This window comes from Tubulanus polymorphus, chromosome 8 (assembly GCF_964204645.1).
Source record: "Tubulanus polymorphus chromosome 8, tnTubPoly1.2, whole genome shotgun sequence".
In the NCBI taxonomy this organism is placed as follows: Eukaryota; Metazoa; Nemertea; class Palaeonemertea; order Tubulaniformes; family Tubulanidae; genus Tubulanus; species Tubulanus polymorphus.
In genome coordinates, this window is record NC_134032.1 from 6,410,784 (window position 1) to 6,436,082 (window position 25,299).

General features: G+C 37.5%; 1 protein-coding gene across 2 annotated transcripts in view; it reads right to left on the minus strand.

The window, feature by feature from the left end:
• Window positions 1-1,053: 1,053 nt before the first annotated feature.
• Window positions 1,054-25,299, minus strand: part of LOC141909599 (ras-related protein Rab-32-like) — a 31,079-nt gene continuing 6,833 nt past the window's right edge. The window contains exons 1-6 of one of the 2 annotated variants that reach the window (XM_074800096.1): window positions 20,914-20,984; window positions 17,608-17,730; window positions 13,598-13,676; window positions 4,387-4,568; window positions 2,365-2,508; window positions 1,054-1,189 (exon numbers count right to left, since the gene is read on the minus strand). In XM_074800096.1, the coding sequence (XP_074656197.1) occupies window positions 1,073-1,189; window positions 2,365-2,508; window positions 4,387-4,568; window positions 13,598-13,676; window positions 17,608-17,730; window positions 20,914-20,937 (669 nt within the window). In that variant the 5' untranslated portion in view covers window positions 20,938-20,984 and the 3' untranslated portion in view covers window positions 1,054-1,072. Of the gene's footprint in view, window positions 1,190-2,364; window positions 2,509-4,386; window positions 4,569-13,597; window positions 13,677-17,607; window positions 17,731-20,913; window positions 20,985-25,299 lie in introns of those variants that run through there. The other variant, XM_074800097.1, reaches the window with a different exon arrangement.

Genomic DNA, 25,299 nt, shown 5'->3' on the forward strand with positions numbered 1-25,299 from the left:
TATCAGGACCCCTGATATACATGTATTAGTTCGACTGCTTAAATTTTTAGTTTGCAAATGTTTTGCGCTGTAGTTCCCCCTAGTTCGCACACCTGATTATTTGATTAGTCTTTTTGTTCTCACACTAGTATTCCTGAAGATGACTATCAGGAAGATGACTATCAGGATATACAGGGTGTCCCATTAACATGAAGTCAAAACAATTAGAATAAGCTACTTGTTTAAGGACACATTTCCGCAGTATTCCTGCATTCGACAATTAGTAGCTGTATATCACCCGAGCTTCTATCGCACCTACCTTGATTACAGTCAAGCCCCGATATACCATCCACATCGGGAGACAAATTTTGGCAGTATAGAGAGTATGACGGTATATCGAGGGTGTTTTACTATGTATTTGCATAGAAATGTTAATTGAGAAAACCTAGCGGGGGTGGCAGTATATCGGGGGTTGACTGTATATCCTAAAGGTCATTGTAGACAGTCACTATAGATAGTTGAAACATGACATTAACTTATAAACTATCAGCTCAAGGAAACATTTTGGCATTATTCCTGAAGATGACTGAAGATACACTCGAAATCTTATAAGCTACGTACGTCTACACTAGCGTTTTGTATCCGGGTTTTGCGTCACCACTATGGTCGAAACACAGTTTCAATGCAGAGTTTTCCGTAAAACTCAGGTTTTAGAAACCCCTTCTTGAAAAAGAAGGGCACACTCCGCATTGAACCTACGTTCGCGTAAAACTCTGCATTTTTTGCTAGTGTAGACAGTGAACCCATGTTCGATGCAGCGTTCAGGCGCCATAATTGGCCTTGAACTTGTACTACAGATGTTGATTCTTATACCGAAACCGCGTTAAGTGTAGACGCTACTCACTGCAAACGCAGGTTTTCGTTGAACCCAGGTAGGTTGAAACCTGGGTACAATACGCTAGTGTAGACGTGGTTTAACTCTTTTAGGAAACATTTTCTTCATTTTCTGAGCGTGCAATTTTCTATATTATCAAACACACACGTGAGTCCAGTTTTTTTCACGTTTTCAGGTGACGTACATTTGAATTATTCGCTAGCAGCAGCCTTTTGAAGTGGATTTTTTCTGCGCGGCTCGCGGTTCCCCGAGTATGATGCGGTCTTTGTCGCGTTCTTCTTGGTCTACGTTGATCGTACGGTCATTTTGAAGGATCTGAAATAATGCGGAGAATGAAATTAATTTCATGAGCAATTTTGCTCCAACTCTGAGCAGTGCCTTTGGTAACAAATTGAATTTTTTCCTGCTGCAGACGTTTCTAGAAGTGACTGTCTATTAATTGAAGAAAAAACATTAAGTGTGAAGAAGCCAATTTTGCAACGCATGTGAACGCACACTCTGATTTGGTCCATTCCAAATATGGCCCATGCCAGGTACGGACCCTTTAGACCGGCCTAACATGTGGTATTGTGAAGGCAGCCTTTAGACTCAATTCTATGATTTATTTTCAAAAACTAGTAAAAATACCCATCTTCGATGTTTTTGAAAATTATGCGCGGCTCATTAACTGTCAGCCTAATAAATTCTGATTGACCTTTCCAATTAAAATGCAAGCAATTTTTCCTCCCTCCCCTCAAATAATCCCTTTCTCGACATGCCCCTCAAGCAACATTTCCTCCCAGATCCTGGAGAGAATGTCTAACCCTTTCTCGACATGCCCCTCTAAGATTAGATCCTTACTAATGCCTTACAATAAATATTTGTCTAGAAACATGTTCACCCTGTAGTGAGAGTGGTTGGTTTGCAGTGCTCTGTATAGGGATACAAATGGCTCAGCAAAATTCGGGTCAAATTGGGTCAAACAACACATCACTGCAGTAACAGATAACACAGTACAGGCGCAAGCACACGCAATCTACTGCCAACTTCTGGAATCTACTGGGATTTTGGGGATGAAAATTCAAAATTGAAATGAGACGCTGGATCCAAATAAAATTGTTATCTTTACCATAAGAAACCATTCCTCTGTGCACATGCCAAGTTTCATTTTCGAACAACAAATAGATTTCGCGCAAACTGGTAACGAAAAACGACAGTTCCCCCTTCATAGTATAGTAGATAAGAGTAGTGACCTTGAGACTCAATTCTATAAGTTATTTCCAAAACCTAAGCAGCGTTTAGACTCAATTCTATTGGCCATTTTCAAAACTAAGTGAGTAGTGACTCTAAGAATCAATTCTATGAGCCAGTTTCAAAAAACTAAGAGAGTTCTGACCTAAGTCGAAACGTCACTATTCTCTTTTCTGTAGGAGCCATGTTCAGAAGTCCCCTACAAATGGGACCTAAACCCTAAACTCACTCGCATGAACAAATCCAGGAGGAAAACTTACTTTAGTGACTAGACTTCGTGCCGACTCATCGATATTTATATTCTCTTTTGCGGACGTTTCGAACCAATCGAGGAAACCTTTTTCTTTACAATAATCATCCATGTGTTGTGCATTGTTCACTAGACCTTCTTTAGCTTGATCACACTGCAGGAAAAAAAGGTATGCACGCAATTCAGGGATGATAACAGGCCATCATTAAAAAGGCGGACAATTTTTAATATCGTAATAACTTAGAGATAACGAAGGCGTGAAGCTACTGGCAGCAGAAGATGCCAGCTACGAGCGCGCAATGCGCGAAATAATACCCGGGGGTCTGGTCCCTCCCCCAGAAAATTTTGATTTTTCACATTGTCTCAGATTGTTTTTCAGCAGTTTTCACATTGACATGTCACTCAGAAAAATCAAACAACATGTTTTACCGTCATTACATCGCTACTTCAAAGACGATATTCATTTGCATAAGAAAACAATGTAGACGGCGCCACGTTACGGGCCACAAAAGCCATTTTTCAGCACTACGCAACACTCAGTGAAAAATCAATAATGTAGATATATACATCCACAGAGACATGATCGGCCAAGAGATAGATAAAACTAATTGCTGATGTGGCATTATGCTGCAGTTTAGAACTGTTATTGGACTTTAAGGGATGAAAACACTATGAAAAGCAGTAGTAACATATATCGAAGTTGGCGGAACTACGTCACAGCCGAGAGAAAAGCGTCTGCTACGTGGAGAAAATGGCTGCGGCCAGGCAGTCTACAAAACCCTCTTTTTTGGATTAAGTATTAGATAAAATGTTTTTCTGCTGTTTTGAAAATGTGTTTACATGTATAAAGGTTTCTAACACATCTAGATACAACAATTCACTGCAGTTCCCCTTTAAGATGCTGGTAAACCAATCATACTCACCCCCCCCCTAATTTTTCCAAAATGGATTTGCATTGATCTGAGAAATGATAAAAATTGACTGGAAAGGGGGAAATCCGTCGAGCGGAAAATTATCATCCCTGATAATTATTGAGTTTCGTAGAGTTGAAAAATCCAGCTCCGGTGCCAGTTGCAGTGAGATGGCTTCAGTTTGAGTCCCTTTTTAAAATTCAAATTCTAAGGATTCTGCTGTTATTTAGTTGTTATTTTGCTACTAAGTAACGTATTGTTTTATAACTTGAACATGGATCCACCACCAGAATTCTGCAAAAATCATCAAACTATATAAGAAATTTTAAAAAATCTAGTCCTTAATTGTATTTTCATCACAATTTTTAACAATGAGAAAAAAAAATATTTTTCTTGTTATGCTCGTCATGATTTTCAATCTAGTAACATGTAAAATTTACTTGTAAAATTTGTTCATATTGATTTTGAATCTCATAATTTGCAATTAAGTTTGTATTCTTCATATCTCACATCATTTGATCAATCAATCAATCAATTTTCACTCCTAATTTTTCATTCTACAGTCCTTCCGAGGTTTTATACGGAAAATACTAAAAAAATATGGAAATCTTATTTTTTCCTATTCCATCCCATTTTGAAACACCTATTATAAAAAAAAATATTTTTTTTGCCCTCCCATTTTTTCTTGAAATAATCTGTTCTCCATATGAAAAAAAAACCTTAGCATATTTCTAAGTTTTGGAGTACTTTCTCCAGGAATCAAGGAGTAGTATGAGCCCTGAATGGTAACATGTGACATGTCTGATAAGGATTTCTCATAAACGGGATAAATTTTGCTGGTTTTACCATTAATATATTTTAATACCTTAACTGACAAACCTGCAGGTACTTCAAAATTCTGTGGGTTTTCTTCATTTTTTATGGGTGATTCGTTCGCAAGTAAACATACCATCATTTCATTAACATTTTAGCAGTGACTGGTGATTTTTCAGAAAATTTGTTCTTGGAATTGACTTTCCAGAACTATGCTTATGCAGGGTGAACTGCAATTTTTCCAAAATTATCATTTTAAAGTTTTTTCTATTTCCCGACCCAATTTAGGTTTCCACCATTAAACTTACTTTATTTGCGAGTAACACGCACGGAACTGGACTACCATCTGGAAGCTGTACTTTGCTGTCAAGGTCGTTCTTCCACTTCTGAACGGCCTCGAACGTCGACGCTCGAGTAACGTCGAACACAATGAATGCGCCAACTGCTTCTTTATAGTAAACACGCGTCATATTGCCGAAACGCTCCTGGCCTGTAAAAAAAGAAAAAACAGCGTTCCATGAAGCAGGTCACATTGAAAAATAAATCGCCCATAGGCAAAGTGGTTTACCTTGAAAACTGGACCTTGTTTGGCAAGGGCATTGCCTAAAAAGTATCTTTTTAATTTTTGAGTTTTAAGTTCAATTTCATATTGTATTTTAACTTTTTTAAGAATTATTTTATAGTCAAAAAAGGCCAAAAATATACATATGTTTACGGCCCATGTCCAAAATTTGGTAGGGTACAGGTAGGTAGGTAAACATTTTACATTTTGAAAAAATAGTTTTCACAATAAGATAAATATTTAGATTAAATATTCATATGATATCACCAATCAGAGGGTGGGTGATGATTTTAAGTCTTGCCAACCTCCTCCAATGTTGAGCAGCGGATACTACCGATACCGTAAAATATTGGGGTAAGTAAGTGGATTGTTTTAAACCCCGGATTTTACCAATAAAATATTGACCTCGACTTACACGCCGAGCAAGACAATAATTTGCTGCCTAGGATTAGGTCACAAGAAATTACAATTTATGATAAATTCTACCAAACAGAAAATACAGTCTATTGGTTAGAACTCGCGCTTGAAGTGTAAGTGAATCTTACACTTCTATGGTCAATCAAAACAAACTACAGGTATTAAATGAAACAATACCGATGGCGACTAAAAATATATTCCCACAAAAGTATATTCGCAGTACATAGTCCAATGAAACGCAATGAATCCCATTTATCCCTAAAACAGCCAATCACATTCACTTGTAGAGACGACGCCCCCTCAATCAAGGTCATTGCAATTTTATATGCAAGAGCTAAGAATTTTCCTGCCAAAAACAGTTTTTCTGAGAATTTTAATGAAGTTTACCATGAAGTTTTCTTATGCTAATGGGCCCCTGGGGGATACAAATGTATACGAAAGATCAAGGATCAAAGCGTCTTGAAAATTTCCCTCCAAAACTTGGCGAACCTCAATAGTTGCCAGTCGACCATCTTGATTCCGACAGAGCCAGTTTTTGGGTTGAAGATGTGTCTAAGGTACATGTGAATTCAGTTAACGGACGGAGGACGGACGAAAAGTGAACTCAATAGCCAGCTGGGACTAAAGTCCAAAGTGGGCTAGAAAACAAGACACATCTGTGTTCCTATTACTTATACATTCCTGATCTGAAACTTTGAAGTGGCTACAATGGTGCTGAAGATCAGAAAGAGATATGCCACAGATCCAGGGGCAAGCCCTGAGAAAATGTTCATTACAGTAATCATTGCTTTAAAAGCAATGAAAAGGTGATTCAAGCAGTGACCCATTTCTGAAACAAGAGCCAAAGGGGGCACTATGGCCAGCCTTTCAGCTTGTCATAAAATGGCAACTGATGCATTCTGTGGGCTAATATTTGTCAAAATACACTCCCGGCTCATAGTCAATACTAATAATTTTACACAATACAATTGTTTTCATAAGTAGCACGGACAGCATCCTCCCATGGCAGGGATTCAAACCTGATGGCATCGCTACACTCAGCCACGGCATGAACCCCTGCCACAGTAGACTGCGTGTGCAGGTACACGGTCGGTCTAATGTGGCAGGGTTTCGTACCGTGGCAATCTCAATGCCATCAGGTTAGAATCCCTGCCGGGGGAGGATGCACGGACAGCGACTGGAGCTAGCAGGAACAAATACCTCAGATCAATCTTTTCCCCTGGTCTTATCGATTTAAATACGGAATAGAATTGAATTTTCAGAAATTTGCTCCAGAAAACAAAATTGAATTGCAGCTGTTTTATTTGTTCAATAAATTAAAATTGAATTGGATTTGATATTTTTCTTGCAGAATAAAATTTGATCGAATTTGCCGTTTGAGCACATGGCAGAGCATATTAGCATATGAAGGTCAGCCATCCGATTTGAGAAAAAGCTATTTCTCCCAGACTTTGCATAATGGTCAATGATATTTTCTGTAGTGCAAATAAAAATATTCCTCCCAAAAACCAAATCAACTAAAGATTTCACGAAAAATCGATCTTGAAATACAATTTTAATTCTTGAAATAAAACCTGGAAGTAAAACAGTAGATGTTACCGCGGGTTCACGTGAACACCTGCTGATTTCTGCAGCTAAGCCAATCAGAGGAGTCTTTGCTTTCTGATTGGCTTTTTAAAACAGATATCTTCGCGAAAAAGCTCATATAAATTTCAACGAGGCCTTTTTTCAAAATTCAGATTCAAAGGGTTTGGAGAATGGATAATGCTTTAATGAATGATTAGTATGAATATATGCTCAGTTGCACAATCAAAGGGCCTTTGCTATGGAAACCATGTAATTTAAATATGCTCCATTTGTATAGTAACAGGCTCAGCCTATGGCTGGCCTAAAAACGTGTGCCTTTGTCATAGAGGAAAGAAAGAAGCAACGTGGCAGTCTAGTGATGCCATCAGGTTTCGAATAACTGATGACGGGGAACATGGCAGAGTCTTGCGATGCCATCCGACGTGCGAATCCCGGCTGCAGGAGTTAAAGGCGTTCTAAATTCATGAGCCCGCTATCTCAAAATTGGAAATATTTATACAGTAAAACCTCCCTTAGTGAACATCTCTATTTAGTGAACATCTCCCTTAGTGAAGATTTTTTGCCGGGAACCAAATTTTCCCTACTCATTTTCAATTGAATCTCCATTCAGTGAACACCTCTCTAGAGTGAACACCAGCAAACAGTGTTCACCGTGGTATACGGTAAAAATGTCCCGGGAAAAAATGTCCTGGAAAAATGTCTCCAGAAAATATTTCCCAGTCTTTCATAACTATTTTGGTAATGTAGTTAATTTCACATCATTATAACACCAGAGAACAAACTTGGTAATACAATTCAATAACAATTTTAACATTTGATTACAAAATGGCTCTACTTTGATGTAATTATTTGTTTTATAAATGTAACATCTTTAATTTGAAGTACCGTATCAGGTAATGAGTTCACATGTTCTCTCTCAAAAGGCGAAATTAATCAATGCCAAAATTCTAGGCCTATAATTCTCATGGTCACTCAATGAATTCTTTTTTATGGCTAGTGTGCAATTTACACAATTAACAAAGTTTGTTCTCTGTGGTATTATCTTTATGTGAAATTGTGATATTTACTAAATCAGTAATGATAGACTGAGACATTTTTTTCTACCTCATAGGACATTATTTTCGGGTACATTTCCCCCCCCCCCCCCCCGGGACATTTTCACCTACATTCGCTCACCATATACTATATGTACATAACTCATGGTCATTCAATGGCTAATTGTCATTAATAGTCCTTCAGCAGGATTAATTTGGTCAATTGGTAACTACAATTATGAATGGACAGTTGTTATTGTTTTGGATAAATGCTTATTGGGGGGGGGGTATTCAAACTGCTAGCAGGTTGCATGACACAAACAGTGAATGGAAAAAATAGCCAAGGAAAAATTGGCCAAGAAAAAAATGGCCAAGGAAAGAATGGCCAAGGTATGCCTAGGAAAAAATGGCCATGGAAAAAAAGGCCAATGAAGATTAAATTAAACTAACCATCATTTCATTGACTAACAAGAAATCAAATGCATTGATGTTTTGACATGTCACTTTTTGAGATTATTAGATCTATTCCTGGATAAGTTTAGGTAAATCTATGATGAGCATATATCTTTTTAGATGCTATCAGACACTAAACCAGTTTGCAATATACCTAAATTACCACACAACTTCAATGCATTTACCTTTGATGATTTAAGACCGTCTGTGCCCTAACAGCTTACTTAGATGTTTTAAAATATTAATTAAGTTAATCTATTAAGTTTTAATTTATCACTTTTAAGTTTAAAAGTTTATTTATTGACCACTTGCATGATAGTTCTTGATATATTCATTATATGTAGTGAAATGATATCTAAGGTCATCACATTTTAATTGTTTTAAGCCCCATGAAAAATAAATGAGGTCATTAAATTGAAAGGTTAATGTTTTATTAACATTGTTAGTAGTTCTCATAAATTTTTCCTGGCCTTTTTTTCCATGGCCATGTTTTCCTGGCCACTTTTTCCTTGGCAATTTTTTCCTACATTCGACACAAATATGTGCTTCCTCTATTTAGTGAACACCTCTCTATAGTGAACAATTTCTACAGGAACCCTAAGTGTTCACTGTTCACTATAGAGAGGTTATACTGTAATTTATTGTTAGCAGGCACGTGATAATCAAAGGGCAATGTACCGAGTTACCTTACAACCAACAATCATTCTTTCATTCATTCTCTAGCATAGACAGCGTTCACAAGTTTGACCACCATTTGAACCATAAATGTATAACAGCATTATATACAGTTAAAATCGACACTTAAGAAATAGCCATAGCTTATTTATTTTGGAGTCGACAACAATATAGACCTGTCTGATCAGACATCCAGTCACAGATCTTACATAATAATACCGAATTGTCACACCGACTGCTCCGCCGTTACTGGATGTATCGCCCTTAAAATTTGCCCCGTGCTAGATCTCGAAATTTTCTATCGCTTGGGCATGGTTTCCAATGAAAATGTCATATGGAATTTATGCCGTGGGCCATTTACCAAATTTTTGTAGTCTCTCCTACCTTCACAGAGGGCGCATGGGTCTGCTGACATAGCCACTGACTTGAGACACTGTTGATACAGTATGAGTAACTGCTGCCTTTGTGACCTGGCTGCCGGGTCACAAAACAGTTTTTCAAACGTAACAGATGATAGAAAATAAAAAAGCAATTAACCCACTTAGTGTAACCGAAGGGCACTGCTGCCGGTTCACAGCAATGAACTCACTTACTGAAGTGAGCTGAGTGAATGTATTGGGCTGAGGCTAGGAACGTGTGTGACTGAACATTTTTGTTGTTTTTCAGTTATCTGCAGCACCCATGAGTTCAGATTTTCAGTACTGCGTATAATTCATACATTATGAAATGATCATATTGGTACTTAACATATTTGTTTGCTATCTATAGTTCTCATTGGGCCTCCATGGGAAGAAGTTTTCAGTATGTGATTGAGGGACCGAATAACCACGGGCATAGGTCAAGCTGGTCCCATATGGTCTCAACAGGCATGGGTTATCACAAAATACTCCTACCAAATTCACAAAAAAGTTGGAAGTTCTACGTTTAAAATGGGGTCCAGGGACACCATACCCGCTTGGGAAGTGGTTTCAAATGCTCAACAATCTACAATTTCAATATTCAACGCCCCCTGGTGACCATATACAAAAAACCAATGACCTTGAAACTCACCACAATCATAGAACATGTCATGAACTACAACTTTGCAATTGATCATGGTAACAAAATATGCCTTGGTACCAATGTAATAAGGAAATACTAAGTTATTCTACTATTCACCACAATTATAGATGATGTCATGAGCTACAACTTTGCAATTGATTGTGGTAACAAAATATGCATAGGTACAAATATAATATAGAAATACTAAGTTATTGTATTAATCAACGCCCCCTGGTGGCCATATACATTAACAAATTGACCTTGAAACTCACCAAAATCATAGAAAACGTTATGAGCTACAACTTTCCAATCGATTGTGGTAACACAATATGCTTAGGTATCAATTTAATGTGGAAAAACTTTTTCCCGCCTATGAATCAGTACTGATGACACCAAAATGGCCGATCGGCTTATCAAAAATACCTGTCTCAGGTATAAAAGATCCCTTTTCAAAGAACACCCTTCACACATTGCAATGAGAAATGGCAAACCAGTAGGAAGCTACAGAACTCAGAATTCAGGCCAAAATTGACATTTTTGGGCACTAAAATGGTCATTGGACGGCCATCTTGAGTCCGATCAACCCAATTTTTCTTAAGCTGATGGGCCCTTGGGGAATCAAATATACACAAAACATCAAGGTAATTGATCAAAGCATCTTCAAATTTTCCCTCAAAAAGTTCAAAAATGTGTCAAGTGCTGATTTTGGCGAACAATGACTGCCAGTCGGCCAACTTGATTCTGACAGGCCCAGTTTTGAGCCGAAGATCTGTCTAGGGTAGATACATGTGTAACCCAAATATCGAGACATTACATTGAAGCGTCTTCGAAACTTCCCAAAATAACTGGATTCCGTCTACGGAAGGACGACGGATGAAAAGTGAACGCAATAGCCCGCTGGGACTAAAGTCCCAAGTGGGCTAAAAATCACCAGTGGTTTCCACGGGCTTTCCACCAGTTACAACGAGATCATATTTAATGATATATTGGTTTCAACGAAGAAATTTCCGCGTCCCAGTCAAAAGTTGTTATTTCCTACAATTCCATTGGTTTTAACGGGATCGTTCATAACGAAAAATCGGATAGAATGAAGTAAATTTTGCGTCCCAAGAGCAATTTTCATTGATTACAAGGTAATTCCACGAGGCCGCAGCAGAAAATATTGATCAATCGAACCCATAGTACAAGCATTGTTTATATACTCAACCTCCCGTAGTTACTGTCAACGAAGTAACACTACATGCTCCTGATCCGTTGATATTTTCTACAACGGCGCCTCACAAACGCATGCACATTGATTTGGCCACTTAAGTCAAAATACTTCAAGAAGTTGACAAAGGAACGAAATAAATTCCCCATGGGCAAAGTGTGGTTTACCTTGAAAGCTAGAGGTTGTTTGGAGTAAGGGCATTGCTTCAAAAATCTTTTTAATTCGTGACTTCAAAGTTCCACAAGTTTATATTGTATTTTATCTTTCTTAAAGAATTATTTTGTAGTCAAATAAGACCAAAGATATACATTTGGTTACGGTCCACGTCCAAAAGTTTGTAGGGTACAGGTAGGCGTGGCAGGGAAATCATTTTATATTTTCCAAAAAAATATGTTTCACAATATGAAAAAAAATATTCAAATAAGGCCATCCCAAAATAATTGTCTGTTTGCCGTAACACCGACTCAACTTTTCAGGATGAGTCGGTAGGTAAGAAAAAATTTCTCACCTTTTTACATGGAAACAATATCGCAAAACTCATCTACGTTGTGCACGGGAAATTTGTCTAATAGCGTAGATTTCGAGAATTATTCTAAAATTATAACTTCGTCCAGATCGTCATCTCTGTGTTAAAAATGAAACAGCACATTGAATATGTGCGCGGTTTTACGTTACCAGCTTTGATAAAGTCACTATGAGAATGAATGGGAGCTTATTGGAACACTGCCAGTTTCCTGGAAAACTTAAATTAGGCCACATTGACAAGGCATGTTTTCACACGATGCACACTTGAATTCAAACATATATAATACATAGCTCATACGTAGGCAGTGGGTCGGTCGGCCGTTTTTATCAAAAATAAAATTTATTTCAATAAATCCCAGAAAAAAAGTTTTCACTCGGTACCTTTGAAGTCGGGTCGGTCAGGTTACGGCAAACCATTAATATGGGATGGCCTAAAATTCATATGATGTCACATATCAGAGGGTGGCTGAATATTGGGTCATGGAAACCTCTTCCAATGTTGGCTGCGGAAGTTAAAATACCGGTACAGAAGAAATCGGTTATTAGATCGTTTTAAATCCTGGAATTTACGACTACTATATTCAGACCTCGACCTATTCTTTTAGATTGCTGCTTAATATTTTCAGGTCACAAGAAATTACAATTTATTACAAATTCTATCAAACGGAAAACACAGCGCTCATCTTCTGCTACGATTATTCAGCCTATTTTCATGTCAAACGCGCACGCGTTACAGCATCACCTTGAGTAGTGTACTGTACGAGCTTGTGTGTGTGTGTGTCGTGTAGCACTCTGCGCCCACAGGTGGAGGCCTCGTGTAAACGAATGTTCGCTTACACTTCAATGTCAATCAAAACAATCACCGGGTATTAAAATGAAACAATACCTATGGCGGATATGTGAAATAATTACATCCTCACCAGCAATGAGCATTTAAAATTCGCACGTATACGGCACCTAGTCCAATGAAACATACGCCATTCTATGGCTTTCCCATAATTATTTTAGTAGCGTCAGAATTCCCCGTATATCCCAAAAACAGCCAATCCCATTCGCTCATAGAGACGACGCCCCCCAATCGAGGTCATTACAATTTTATACGCGAGAGCTAAGAATTTTCCCGCCAAAAACAGTTTTTTGTAGAATTTTAACTCAGTTGACCGTGTACATCGACGGAGGTTTGCCATGTCTTCAATCGCATCGATTATACGTTGTTTAAGCCAAGAACCAATGAAAAAAATGCTCACATAAAAAAACGTTCCGCAATTTTACATGAATCGGCTCAATGCCAACCTCATATCGCTGACAAAGGTAAACCAAAAAGTGGATGTATGGAGGATTTTTAATTTGAGACTCGAAGCGGCTTATCTAACAAATAAACTCAATCGATTTGTTAGATTGAATTGGTTTCTTCATTTGGTTTATTCAGTTTATGGTAGGAGATCACTGTATTGGTCGTTTCATAGCGTGTTCAGAGATAACTACATAGCACGAGATATTTCGAATGGTCCGGCATAAAATTCACGGTACCTCAGAACTGTCCGCGAGTTAATAAATTATGAAACGCTTTTTCGACTATATCCGCATTTTAGTTTCGAAGCGACAAAACCTTGGCACGGGCCTGAGTAGAAACCAACCAAAACCTGCCATATTCGCTCTGATATGGCAAGGTATATTGTGGAGTCTGAATTAAAAACTCCCTGATATTCTGCTGACCTGTGTTGTGACCAAAAATTCCCTGATTGAATTATAAGATATCCTCAGCGAGGGCTGTTTCTAATCAGAGGTCCCTTACGTCATTCGTCACCAGCAAGAAGATCAAAACACCGAAAATTCAAATTCCCCGAATAAATCGTGAGATATTCTCAGTGTGGGCGGTTTCTTATCAAGAGGTTCCTTGTGCAAAGCGCAACAAGACACCAAAATTCAAATTCCCAGACTTTTCAAGGTAAGAGTCAGAATTCCCTGATCTGTGAGAACCCTGCTGTTTATAGAGATAAGAATGATATACGTACCTGCAATGTCCCATAGCTGTAACCGTACAACTGTGTCTGCGTCCCAGTTTATCACTTTCAGGGCAAAATCAACACCGATCTAACAGCATCAGTCAAGGAATTAAAAGTATAGTATACCCACACTAAAAAACTAATTTTGTTGGTATTTCGGCTAGAGACCCATATATTTTGATATAAACTGATTTTTGAAAGCGAAAGCAACTGCCGGTCCAAGGCCCATATCCTCGCCAGGTGGTTTGAAATGCTCAAAATGCAATATGCAATGCCCCTGGTGAACAAATAAAGAAATTAATGAGCTTGAAACTCACCACAATTGTACATGTCAGGAGCTACAATTTTGTAAGTGATTGTGCTTACAAAATATGCATAGCTACCAATATACGTGGAAATACCATCTTATTCAGCTATTCAATGCCCCCTAGTGTACATAAACCAGATACAGAAACCATTTGACTTGCAACTCACCACAATCATAGAACATGTCATGGGCTACAAATTTGCAATTGGTCGCGCTTACAAATATGCATAGGTAAATTGAAGAACAAAAGAGTACGGATATGCTTGACTCGGATATAAACATATGTCAGTTAATTTCTGAAGTCCTGCTCGATTTGGGAATTAGATAGTACAGAATGTGATTAAGTCAGATTTCATAAGTCGGACTTGGATAATATATCTATGTCCAATTGAGAAATTGTTGTACATTTAAGTACGTCTAACTTGGATCAAAATCTGGCTTAACCGAATGCCTCCCTAACACATAGACAGCACAACTTTATTGGTATTGTCAGTGAAATTTAGCACACACAAGTTACTTTATATCAATTTGATTCATTTTGATCAAGTCATCGTCAAGTGATAAGCTTGGTAGTACCATGGACGCGAAGTCAAAAGTTTTAGCACAGTACGTGTACATAATTGTGTGCGGGCAGAACAGGCGGAGCGTATCATACTAATTCAATATGCTTAGAGCGGAGAACAAAATAACAGGTGTTCATCGTCCTCTTACGCCCTCCGATGCAAATGAGTTGGCTATAGTACACATGCCTTTGACATTTTGGCTGGTAGATTCATACCCGATTATCAAACGTATCATTTGAATAGGATTTATGTCACGCTATGCGAAATCAATTTCTAATCAAATCAAATTATCTATTTACTAAAAATAATTTTGGATCAATTTCATAGAGAAATGTTCTATTTATTCCTAAAAAATGAAAACAAAGGGTATTTATCACATTTAAGAGTTCTTTCTTTACATACGCGGAACTTCTCATAGGAAAATCAGCAACTTTTGGAATACCTGTAACTTGGCATACGCGCAAGTCAGACCAAAAATGATGATCCCAGGTGATCCGACTTACTCGTGCTTTATTATAGGTATGAAACATTTTATGGTGTCCTGAAAACCAACCAGGCCCGGGTTGAAACGGACAAAGCTGTTCATTGAACTCTGATATAAAAACATGTATTTGCATGATATTTTCCGGTGCGATGACTATTTGGAAAACTGTTAATTCACACTTAATTCACAGCGCTTAATTCACACTTAATGTCATGAGTTTACTTGATGTCACTATTGCCTAAGTTTAAATGACCATTAATGCAAAAATCAATCCAAAGTTTTCTGAACTATCTAGCTCCATTCTCGTACAATAGATACTTAAAAGTCAGCGTGACTGATAGGACCATCCCTGACCACCATTTTTGAGTCACTTTTGTTAGTTTGTTAGTTTACAATATCTATCTCAATTTTCATCTGATGATATGGCCAAAAGCAGTGTGACTTATGGGACGAAAAAATGTGACGGTGGGATGCTATCCCAGCAATATACTGAATACTACTGTGATAAAGTATTAAAGCCAAATAATAATCACTTAGAAATATCACAATCACTGCAATAAGAGTGAAATTTATTACAATGTAATTTCTAAAATAACTAGGCCTATATAAACTCATGTAATTTCAATGATGGGTTATTCATAAAAAGTTAGAAATTTCAAACGTATATCTTTGGAACAACTGGCAATTAATACCACAATGATATTTTGACCTTCATACATAATTAATATTTGAACGATTATTTCTGGTACTACAGCTTAAAATAAAAGTTTTATTCATTATAGAGATTGTGACTTATGGGCATTATGAACTTTCGGAGACAGCTGTTACTACACACGAGCGAGTTCTGATAATCATCACTGCAACAATTAACTGCATTTCTGAAGCCGTAACATCTTCTAACGGTAATGATTAAAATATCATTCGTAAAATCAAAATTTTGTTGTTATCATTTTATTTTAAAAATTTGCAAAGCAATGATACAAAATAAGTAAGGGTAGCTATAAAAATGAATAATTTACTTTTTCCAATCCAAAAATTAGCTTTTTCGCCATTTGATTGTCAATTTGTCATGGTAAAAATAACCCGTTTCTCCGTATTCCGACGATAATTACTAGGAAATAGGTGATACTTAAGTCTGTGGAACATGGTTGCCGCCACAACTGGATAGTTTTTATCCAAAACACGCTAATAACAAATGGTCTTGGGCATTTTTGGTACAACCAAATCCCGCATTACCCCGGTTATGTAGTGCAAAGTCTGTCACTACGATTAAAGGACAAATTTATTCAATATTGGAGGGATCAGTGTAACATTTCTAGTATTGATTCGATACTGATTCATATAAAATGTTCAAACGGAATGGGGATTTGAAAATTATCTTACTCAATTGTCAGACGATTTAAAGGATAACCCTTTGTAGATTTTGATGTTCGAACCACCGCTTACCTATTGAAACTGGGAGGTATAACCGTGTCCCACGTGCGGACAGCCTTTGCACAAAATGTAATATGCGAGTTGTTGTGACAAATTTCACTTTATATCTGTTTGCCTGATCTTAGCCTTTGATTTTGACCTTTTTTAGCTTATACTTTGTAGATAACCGACAATTACATAAATTTGTACCGGCAGATTTGTTTAGATCATCAGATGTAAAACTCCAAAAGCAGAAAACAGAATTTTGTTTCTGATATTGTATTGTATTGACATTCATGTAGTATTGTTGTTTTGCTCCAAGCAAATGTACTTTTGTGAGCAATAAAAATATATTCTATATATTTGTGGATAAGGCCATAAAAGTGTGGTGCCTCATATATAACCTACTGACCACGGCATATTCTACAGTTACAGGGAGTTCAACATCAGAACCTTCATTCAATCTAGCCTCAATTTTGTCTACAATGCCATTTTTAAATGAAAATGTTGCTAATTCTTTCAAAATTTGACTGATGGACACACTTTCTATCTCTCCCCTCTGTTAGGGATCATTCAATAATTACGTACGCATAAAATTTGAATTTTTCAACCCCCCCTCCCCCTATGAACGCAAAATCGGCCATATTTTCGTATACATTAAGCATTAGTATGAAGTATTAATTGCACTGGTCCCTCCCCCTCCCCTAATGTGTACGTAATAAATGAATGACCCCTTAACTAAATGGTTATATGAACTTGCTTATTGATTTTTCAGTTGCACCATCCTATATACTAGATATCATTTGTTCCGCATTTCAACTATTGAGAGCAATAGGTAAACTAGAGGAAAAAATCAATGATTAATGTGACTTAAGGGACATTCTGACAACTTTATTTTGAGATGGCCTTGTCATATTTTGGAGAAAACAGCGTCAAAATGCAGGCCAAAATGGTAAAACAGCCTCTTTGGCTGTGTATTCTGCTAAGAGAATTTAGTGAAATTGCTTTAAAATCCTTTATAAATGAGTTGACAATAGAGGATCCAAAAGAGGATTTTGAAGTTAAGAAAGGATGCATTTCCATGAAATCCTTTGTGATTTCTGACACTTTAGACTGTTTACTTTCTAATACAAATATCCTCCAAGAGAACCTAATAACTGTGAAAATTTACTGAAATGCACCCCTTTGCTGGAATTGACCATATCTAGCGGTTTGGAAATGAATGCCAGAAGCTTTACAGAATAAAGGATACAGTAGCTCGGTAATGTTGTGAAAAGAACTGATGTACGTATCGTTTTATGATGGACGTCTTCCCCGTACCCAGTTCACCTATGACGAGTATCTTATACAAATGCTCACGTTTCTCCACGTTAGCCTGAAACGATATCAAGAAAAATATGATACCATAATAACAGGAATACAAGATTACAGATATTCGGTCAACGGTCCTTAACAATGTCATACTAGTATCATAAGAAACAATGTCATCATCTAATTAAATCCGTTTTAAAATTTGATACATCATTGTCATCATTTATGTACGCTAGGGCCCAGTTGGCCTCAGACCAAAAGTTGTCATAAATCTTAAGGCTTAGGAGTTAAGACTGGTCTTAGGATGTTAGATTGGCATTAGAACTAAAATGATTTGAGATTGGTCTTAAGTTGTTAGATTGATTACCGCGCCATAATGAGCTCAGAATGATCTAAAATTATCAGATTGGTTATAGAACCTTAAATGATCTTAGATTGATCTTAAAGAGCAAATGCTATCAAAACAGTGTGTAAAAGTCAAAAGTTCCAAATACGATGTATTCACAAATATCAAATATGCCAATGATAAAAGGTTTTATAGACCTACCCTCTTAATGAATAGCCAAAAATGTAACAAAACATAAGAATATATTATTCTATGCTGGTGTCCTCAATGCCACCAACAGTTCAAGGATCTCGAACCAAAGACTTTTTCTTAACCGGATTATGTTTATCTCTGTTGGAAAAATACAATTTTAGACGCCCCGCCCCCGCAAGATATTGTTTTGATAAACAATCATTACCTAGGCATTAAGTTCGTTCTGCATTTTCGTCAAAACTTGAATCATACGGGACCAATGATTTTGTTCAGGTTAGCCGATAGTTCGAGTAATGGGAAATGGAATTGAATTCATATTACTTTGCAGCATTCAAGTTAACGCATTTGCGCTCAAGAATTTCACTCATAGAATCTATATTATGGATCAGGCAAGAGCCCCAAGGGGCACAACGGCCAGCCTGTCAGCTGTTCATCAAATGCAAATGATTCATCCTGTGGGTTATATTTGTCAAAATACACTCCCAGCTCTGGGTCAATACCTATAATTTACACACAATCGTGTTTTCATAAGTACCGGTACACAGATAGGGAGCTGGCAGGAACGAATGCCTCAAATCAATCTATTTCCTCGGTCTGATTGATTTGAATTGAATTTGATTTTCAGAAATTTGTTTAATAATTGAAAATTGAATTGGATTTGATATCTTTTTGCAGAATAAAATTTGATTGAATTTTCAGTTTGTGCACATGGCTAATTAGCATATCAAGGTCATTCATGCGACCTTAGAAGAAGCTATTTTTCCCGGACTTGGCATAGGCTCCAATGAAATTTCTTGTAGTGCAAATACAAAACATTCCTCCCAAAAACCACATCAACTAAAAACATTCACAGTAATCGATCTTGAAATACAATTTTAAATCTTAAAATAAAACCCAGAAGTAAAACAGTGGACGTTACAGCGGGCTCACGTGAACACCTGCTGCGGCTAAGCCAATCATAGTGGAGTCTTTGCTTTTTAATACGGATACTTTTGCATTCAGATTTTCGCGAAAAAAATTCTCATAAATTTTAACCATGCCCGTTTTCAAAATTCAGCTCATTACGATTTGGAGAATGGATAATGCTTTGATAAATGATTTGTGTTAATAAATGCTCAGTTGCACAGTCAAAGGGCACTGGAAACTATGTCATTTAAATTCGCTCCATTTATATGGTAATGGGCCAAGATTGTCTAGGGGGGAAGGGTCTTGACTGTAGATTGTCTGCGACAGCACAATGTCTGAGGCGTTCAGGACACAGACAGCAGATTGCTGCTATATGATTAATCGTATAAACCAATGTCTTTGCTAAGATGTGCCTAAACGCGTTGAAACTCAAGACAACGAGCTCGATTCATTTCGGTCAAAACCTGCATGATATATAGAGGACAGCGTCTAAAGAATTCCCCGATGAAAAGATTCTTTTTACAAAGGATTTATATAACCCTCTCTGATCAATTCTAACAATTTAATATTACATAAATGATTCCCTTTCTACGAACCCGACTGACTTAAATAAACTTCTTGTCAATTATGACCTTGAAAATTACGAAGAAAGTTTTTGTTTGTTTATAATTCAGACCTTCTAAAAAAATAAAAATAACATCAATTTTCGATGTGACTACAACCCCATATTCAAGGCCATCTTTATTGCCTTATTTCAAATATAATGAAACATAATTCATGGTAGTTATGATGATCATCTTATTGACAACATAGCCAAATGACTTGCGTTTATTAAATTGAGTTGGAAATATAAATCGGGACTAAAAAATAATAGAGACAACTTCAGGTATGTGATGACTTATCCAAACGGCAAGCAGTGCTTAATTAATTAATTAGAAATACAAATAGAAACCCAAAAATGGAGCAAATCAATTGAGTGATTGCAGCTCTTGCGCTTATAGTCGGTCATCCTTATTACCGAGATGACGTATTTTACCGAGATGAAATGAAATATAACATATTTATTTATTCCTTATCGATCTTAACACTTGAAATCATATTGTATCAGTAATAAATGCCTGCTGGAGTCATATTTTATATATTTTGTCGGATATTTTTGAAGAAAAATAACTTTTAACTATACCAAGATGAGATCGTCGATCAATCAAATTCAATGAAATTTTATTGCTAACCGAGATTACGTATTTGAAGTCAAATTTATTTTACAAAATATCTGGAAAAATATGACTCTAGAAGGTATTTATTACTGATATAATATGATTTTAAATGTTAAAATCAATAAGGAATAAATAAATATGTTATATTTCATTTCATCTCAGTTGATCTCGGTTCATCTCGGTAAATTACGTCATCTCGGTAAGAAGGATGACCCCTTATAGTACTGGTACCTATCAGATATTGAAACAATTCTTAGGTTAATTGTTTTCACAATTGAAATCCCAATTTAATCCCAATTTTTCGCTAATAGTTTCTTCATCAGGCAAAAGAATCGACAGTAGTACTCTGAAGGTTAACTGATTATATCTATAGCACAAGCTTCCCCTACTAGAGTATAGTAGCTTAATCAGGTAAATTAGTAAACAGGTAGTAGTGTTTAGATTAACAGATTTTATAAGAAATCACGAATTTCACAGAAGCTCATGATTTCTATCATTCAACCACAACACAGTACTATTACCTAATCTTCAATTGTTAGAACCAGGTTAGCTTGCTAAAACACAAATCATTCAAACGATGACTTACGGTTTCCTCATAGGAGTCATCCATAATCTAAGCGTGAAATACAGACCAGAGATAGACAACGCACAACTTACACAGTCAAAGACAAGGTTGTAAATGAACAACTTACACAAAAAGCATACTATAGCCACGAACAGGTCTATACAGCAAAATATAGCAAATATAGTATATGACAATGCTTTGTTTGTAATAGTAGAACAGCCCTTACACATGACACAGCCCTTACACAGACATGGGGAATAGATAGTAGAATTAATACTAACCTACTATATAAACTACTACTGTTTTCTGGATTTATAGATTTTAGGGAGGCTGAGAATTTTATCCTGAGTTGGTGTCGAATACTGAGTACGAGTTTGTGAAATACAGTAGACTTTGTCTCTTACTGCTGTAAAGTTGATTCCGGTACAATTCTACCCCAAGTTGGCGTCAATTATTGAATGAAAGTTTTTGAACTGCAGACTCTGTCCCTTACTGTGGTTAAAGTGAAACCAGGAAAATTCTACCCCGAGTTGGTATCAAATACCAAGTAAGAGTTTGTAAAATATATAAGTTTCTGTCTCATTAAGTAAAAAAACAGGTAAAATTCTACCCTGAGTAAAAAAAAAATACTGATTAGTAGCTCTTTAATTTGGTTTTTAAACTTCCAAACCACCCAAGGCACCAACAATTTCAGCAAATTTCACTAATTAAACAACAGGCAAGCCATTCGCGACTAAATTGATTGAAAAAGACTTTGTTTGATAAATTCAATTTTAAAATGCTAGCCAAGAGGTGCATTTTTTATTATGCAAACTGTCCAAATAATTCAACAACTTGCCACACCATTGAACACCATAGCAGCTTTTAACAGGAAGGATTTGTATTTGTCAACCTTTTAAATCAACAAGAAGTGGGAAGCCATTCGTACAAGTACCGTCTGAAAACCCCAATACATACATAGTTATCACTTACACAGACAACAAACCCTTTATGAAAGTAGGGTCAATACAACATTTAAGTACGTTTAAATAAAATTCTACTATTCTCAACTATTTGACATCAACAACATTATTCAATACCGGTAATGAAATAGATTAATAAGTAGTAATCCAGTATGCCAGCCACCACCAAAACAACACAAAGCTCGACATTTGTACCCACATGAGATAAATAAGTTTTTAATGAAAAAGTTTTGATTGAGTATATCTATTCAAATACGTAATTTAGGATTTAAGTCAGGGATTCAAACATATAATCAAATCATCCATCAATCAAAGGAATAATTGGGACAGCCATCTTATTTGAATATCGAAACCACGTCAAAATAAATGGTATCGAGATCTTTAAAGGACTCACACACGATGCATGCAAGCTATTCAAGCCAGCGAAAATACAGCAGTACAGAGAACATTGAAACATACAGTTCTAGGAAATTATGAATCGCGGGTCCTGGAAAAGTTAACCAATTTGAAGAGTATTTTCTAAGTGCTTGTTAACGCGAATTCATTCAAAATTTTTCATGGAATAACCTTCGGGTATTGTTAAACAGTCGCCAAAATATCTAAGAAATTTCGTCGCAAATGAGGCAAAAACACACACCAGATGGCATAACAATACACTCCTAGTGACAATTAGTTCATTTCCAATGAGCTTAGAACTGGATTTCTAGGCTCCCAAAAGGAAATGTCGCCAATCAAGTCATAGAATATATATAAGATTGCCATTCCCAATGAGTGTGTGGTACAGTTTTACTGGAAATTGAATTATCAATGAGAAAAGTTGATTCGAATTTAACCGAAATGTAGAAGAAATTGAACCACGGCAACCGAGTAGCCACTAGCAAAACTAGCGTAGCCTCGCCTGCCATATGTGGAATCCTCAATTGTCACAGTATCGGTGCCGGTGACCCATTAAGCGAATATTCACAAATTTATAACATCACGTCGAAAAATGCAATGTGTGTCCTTTCATGAGTGATATGACTTGCATATTTTAACACAATTTGTGACTGATCTTTTAGAAATTTCGTAGACTTGTCCTGGACACCTTGAAGTTATTTTGTGAAAATTTTCGATAAATTCAGTTCGTCTATCGATGAGAAAATACCCGACGAAAAGCGCACATCACCTTTTTGGGACACCTGGCTATTATCTACAAGCAGAAAGCGGATTTAGATTTCTACCCAAGACTAAACTAAACACACGTATTATATGAGAAAGATGAGAAAAAATGACAAAGAAAAAAGAAATAGATATCTAGAATATGACAAACATTTAAGTTACAACATAACCAACACCGCGATTAAGATAAAAAAATGGATCAAATAAGGCATCATCCATCCCGAATCCCGAAAAGAGGAAAAATGAACTGACTTACAACCCGTAGCAACGTAACAACACAACAATTAAAATGGTTGACCTCAAGAAACCAGAAACAGTAATCGAACGCTTACCAAAACGAAAAATCTCAAAAGCAATCACCATTTTTAAATTCCACCGTTAATAACTACTGTACATATATCACTGCACTCTCGGTCCATCACGTTACGATCAACATAACTCATCAGTCCTCGGTCAATTTCATGAAATTCTCATTCTATCAATCGAATACTATCTCTATGATGGCCTTCAATAAAAAAATGGTCGAACTAGCTTTAAAGTCGCCACAATACTGTTGTCATCTCTATGATCGAGTCCCAATTTGCTTACACAATTTTAATTTAATCATCAGTCATCACTGACAGTCAATAGGCCTATAGCATCTCACGAAGAAGGTCTTCGATATATCTTAAGTCATGTCTGCGCAATTCTGAATTCTATAACACATAACTGAAGTCATCTCTATTTTTGAGTCCCAGCACCCAATTTGTTTTCCACAATTCAACAAATGAAATTTGTCTTAGATAAGTCATCATATTACTGAACTGAAGTCATCCCTATATACATACGTATGTATCATCAATTAAATTTACTAAGTGTAGTTAGTCATCATTTGGATAAGTTGTCGACATTAACGATCATCCCATCTGACTTAACCAGAGATTTACTGTCATTGTCTCGTTCTAATTGGACACCATCCGAAATGCAGAAGTTTTCTCAATTTTCCGACCTGGATATGCGGGATCGGCAAAAGTTATATACATCTATTAGGAAAATTTGAAAAGCTATATTTTACAAATATATGACACACATTAATCATAGTCAAATTCGAGGAATCTTTGATGTCGGTTCCGTTGTAGCAGTTCCTGCTGGGGACGTCGGCCGTTTTAAACCGGAGTGCTCGGCTGCGGTCGAGTTTAAGTCATCACCTATAGATGGCACAGTCACGGATTTTGGCGACTCGGTGGCTGATAGCACTGGCTGAGTAGTGACAACAGGTGGCACCACCTGCTGCAACTGCTTATGATGTTGCTGCTGCTGCTGCATCGGCTGTTGAAGCCGAAATGGAGGCCCGCTGAACGCGCTACGAATGATCGGTGTGATTGGCCCTCGAAATCCGGGCACCATATGCTGCTGTACAAGTCCAGGCAGGACTGGCGGCGCACCGGGCATAAAAACGGGCAAAGCTCCGGGCCGTAGAGCTCGTCCCATGAACGGTAAAGCCGCCGGATTATGCTGAAATTGTCCGAACGGTGGTCGCAATAAGCGTAACGCCAGTGATGTGGCGTTCGCCCGCACAGCAGCGAGGATCTCGTTCGGTCGCATTGCGGCCGAACCTTGAAACCGATTGATGATGTGCTGAGCTCCGGCGGAAGCCTGTAGCACCGGGCCCACACTCCTCTGAGGATTGGACATTGATGCTGAAGTTATCGCCGCCTGCTGGTTTACATTTGCAGGGTTATTTACGTTCCCCGCTTGACCAGCTGGTGGTACGTTCCGAAGTCGACTAGCAGGTGATAAGTTCCCAGGCTGAGCAGCAGGCAATACGTTGCCGGGTTGAACACCAAGCGGTACGTTCACAAGTTGACCAGCAGGCATTACATTCCCAGGTTGACCAGCAGGTGGTATGTTCCCAAGTCGACTAGAAGTCAGAACATTCCCAAATTGACTAGCAGGCATTACGTTCCCTAGTCGACCAGCCGGCGGTAAGCCGATACGAAGGGGCTGACCAGTCAAACCTCCCACTCCGAGTGGCAGTAAACTGCTAAGCGCAACTGGATGACGAAACGGAGCACCAATCGACGTAGGTTGCAGCGGCAAACCAGGCAACAACCCTGTAGCAGCGCCGGCGGGATAACCGAATACAGCCCCACCCTTACGGCCATCGGGAACGGGTTCTGTGTTTATCTGACTGACTGATGGCGTCTCGATGGAGCGGTTTTGAACGACTGGTATCGCCATACCTTGCGACATACCCGCCATGATCTGTGTCTGGTAATTCGACAAGCGACTTCCGCTGTCATCGATC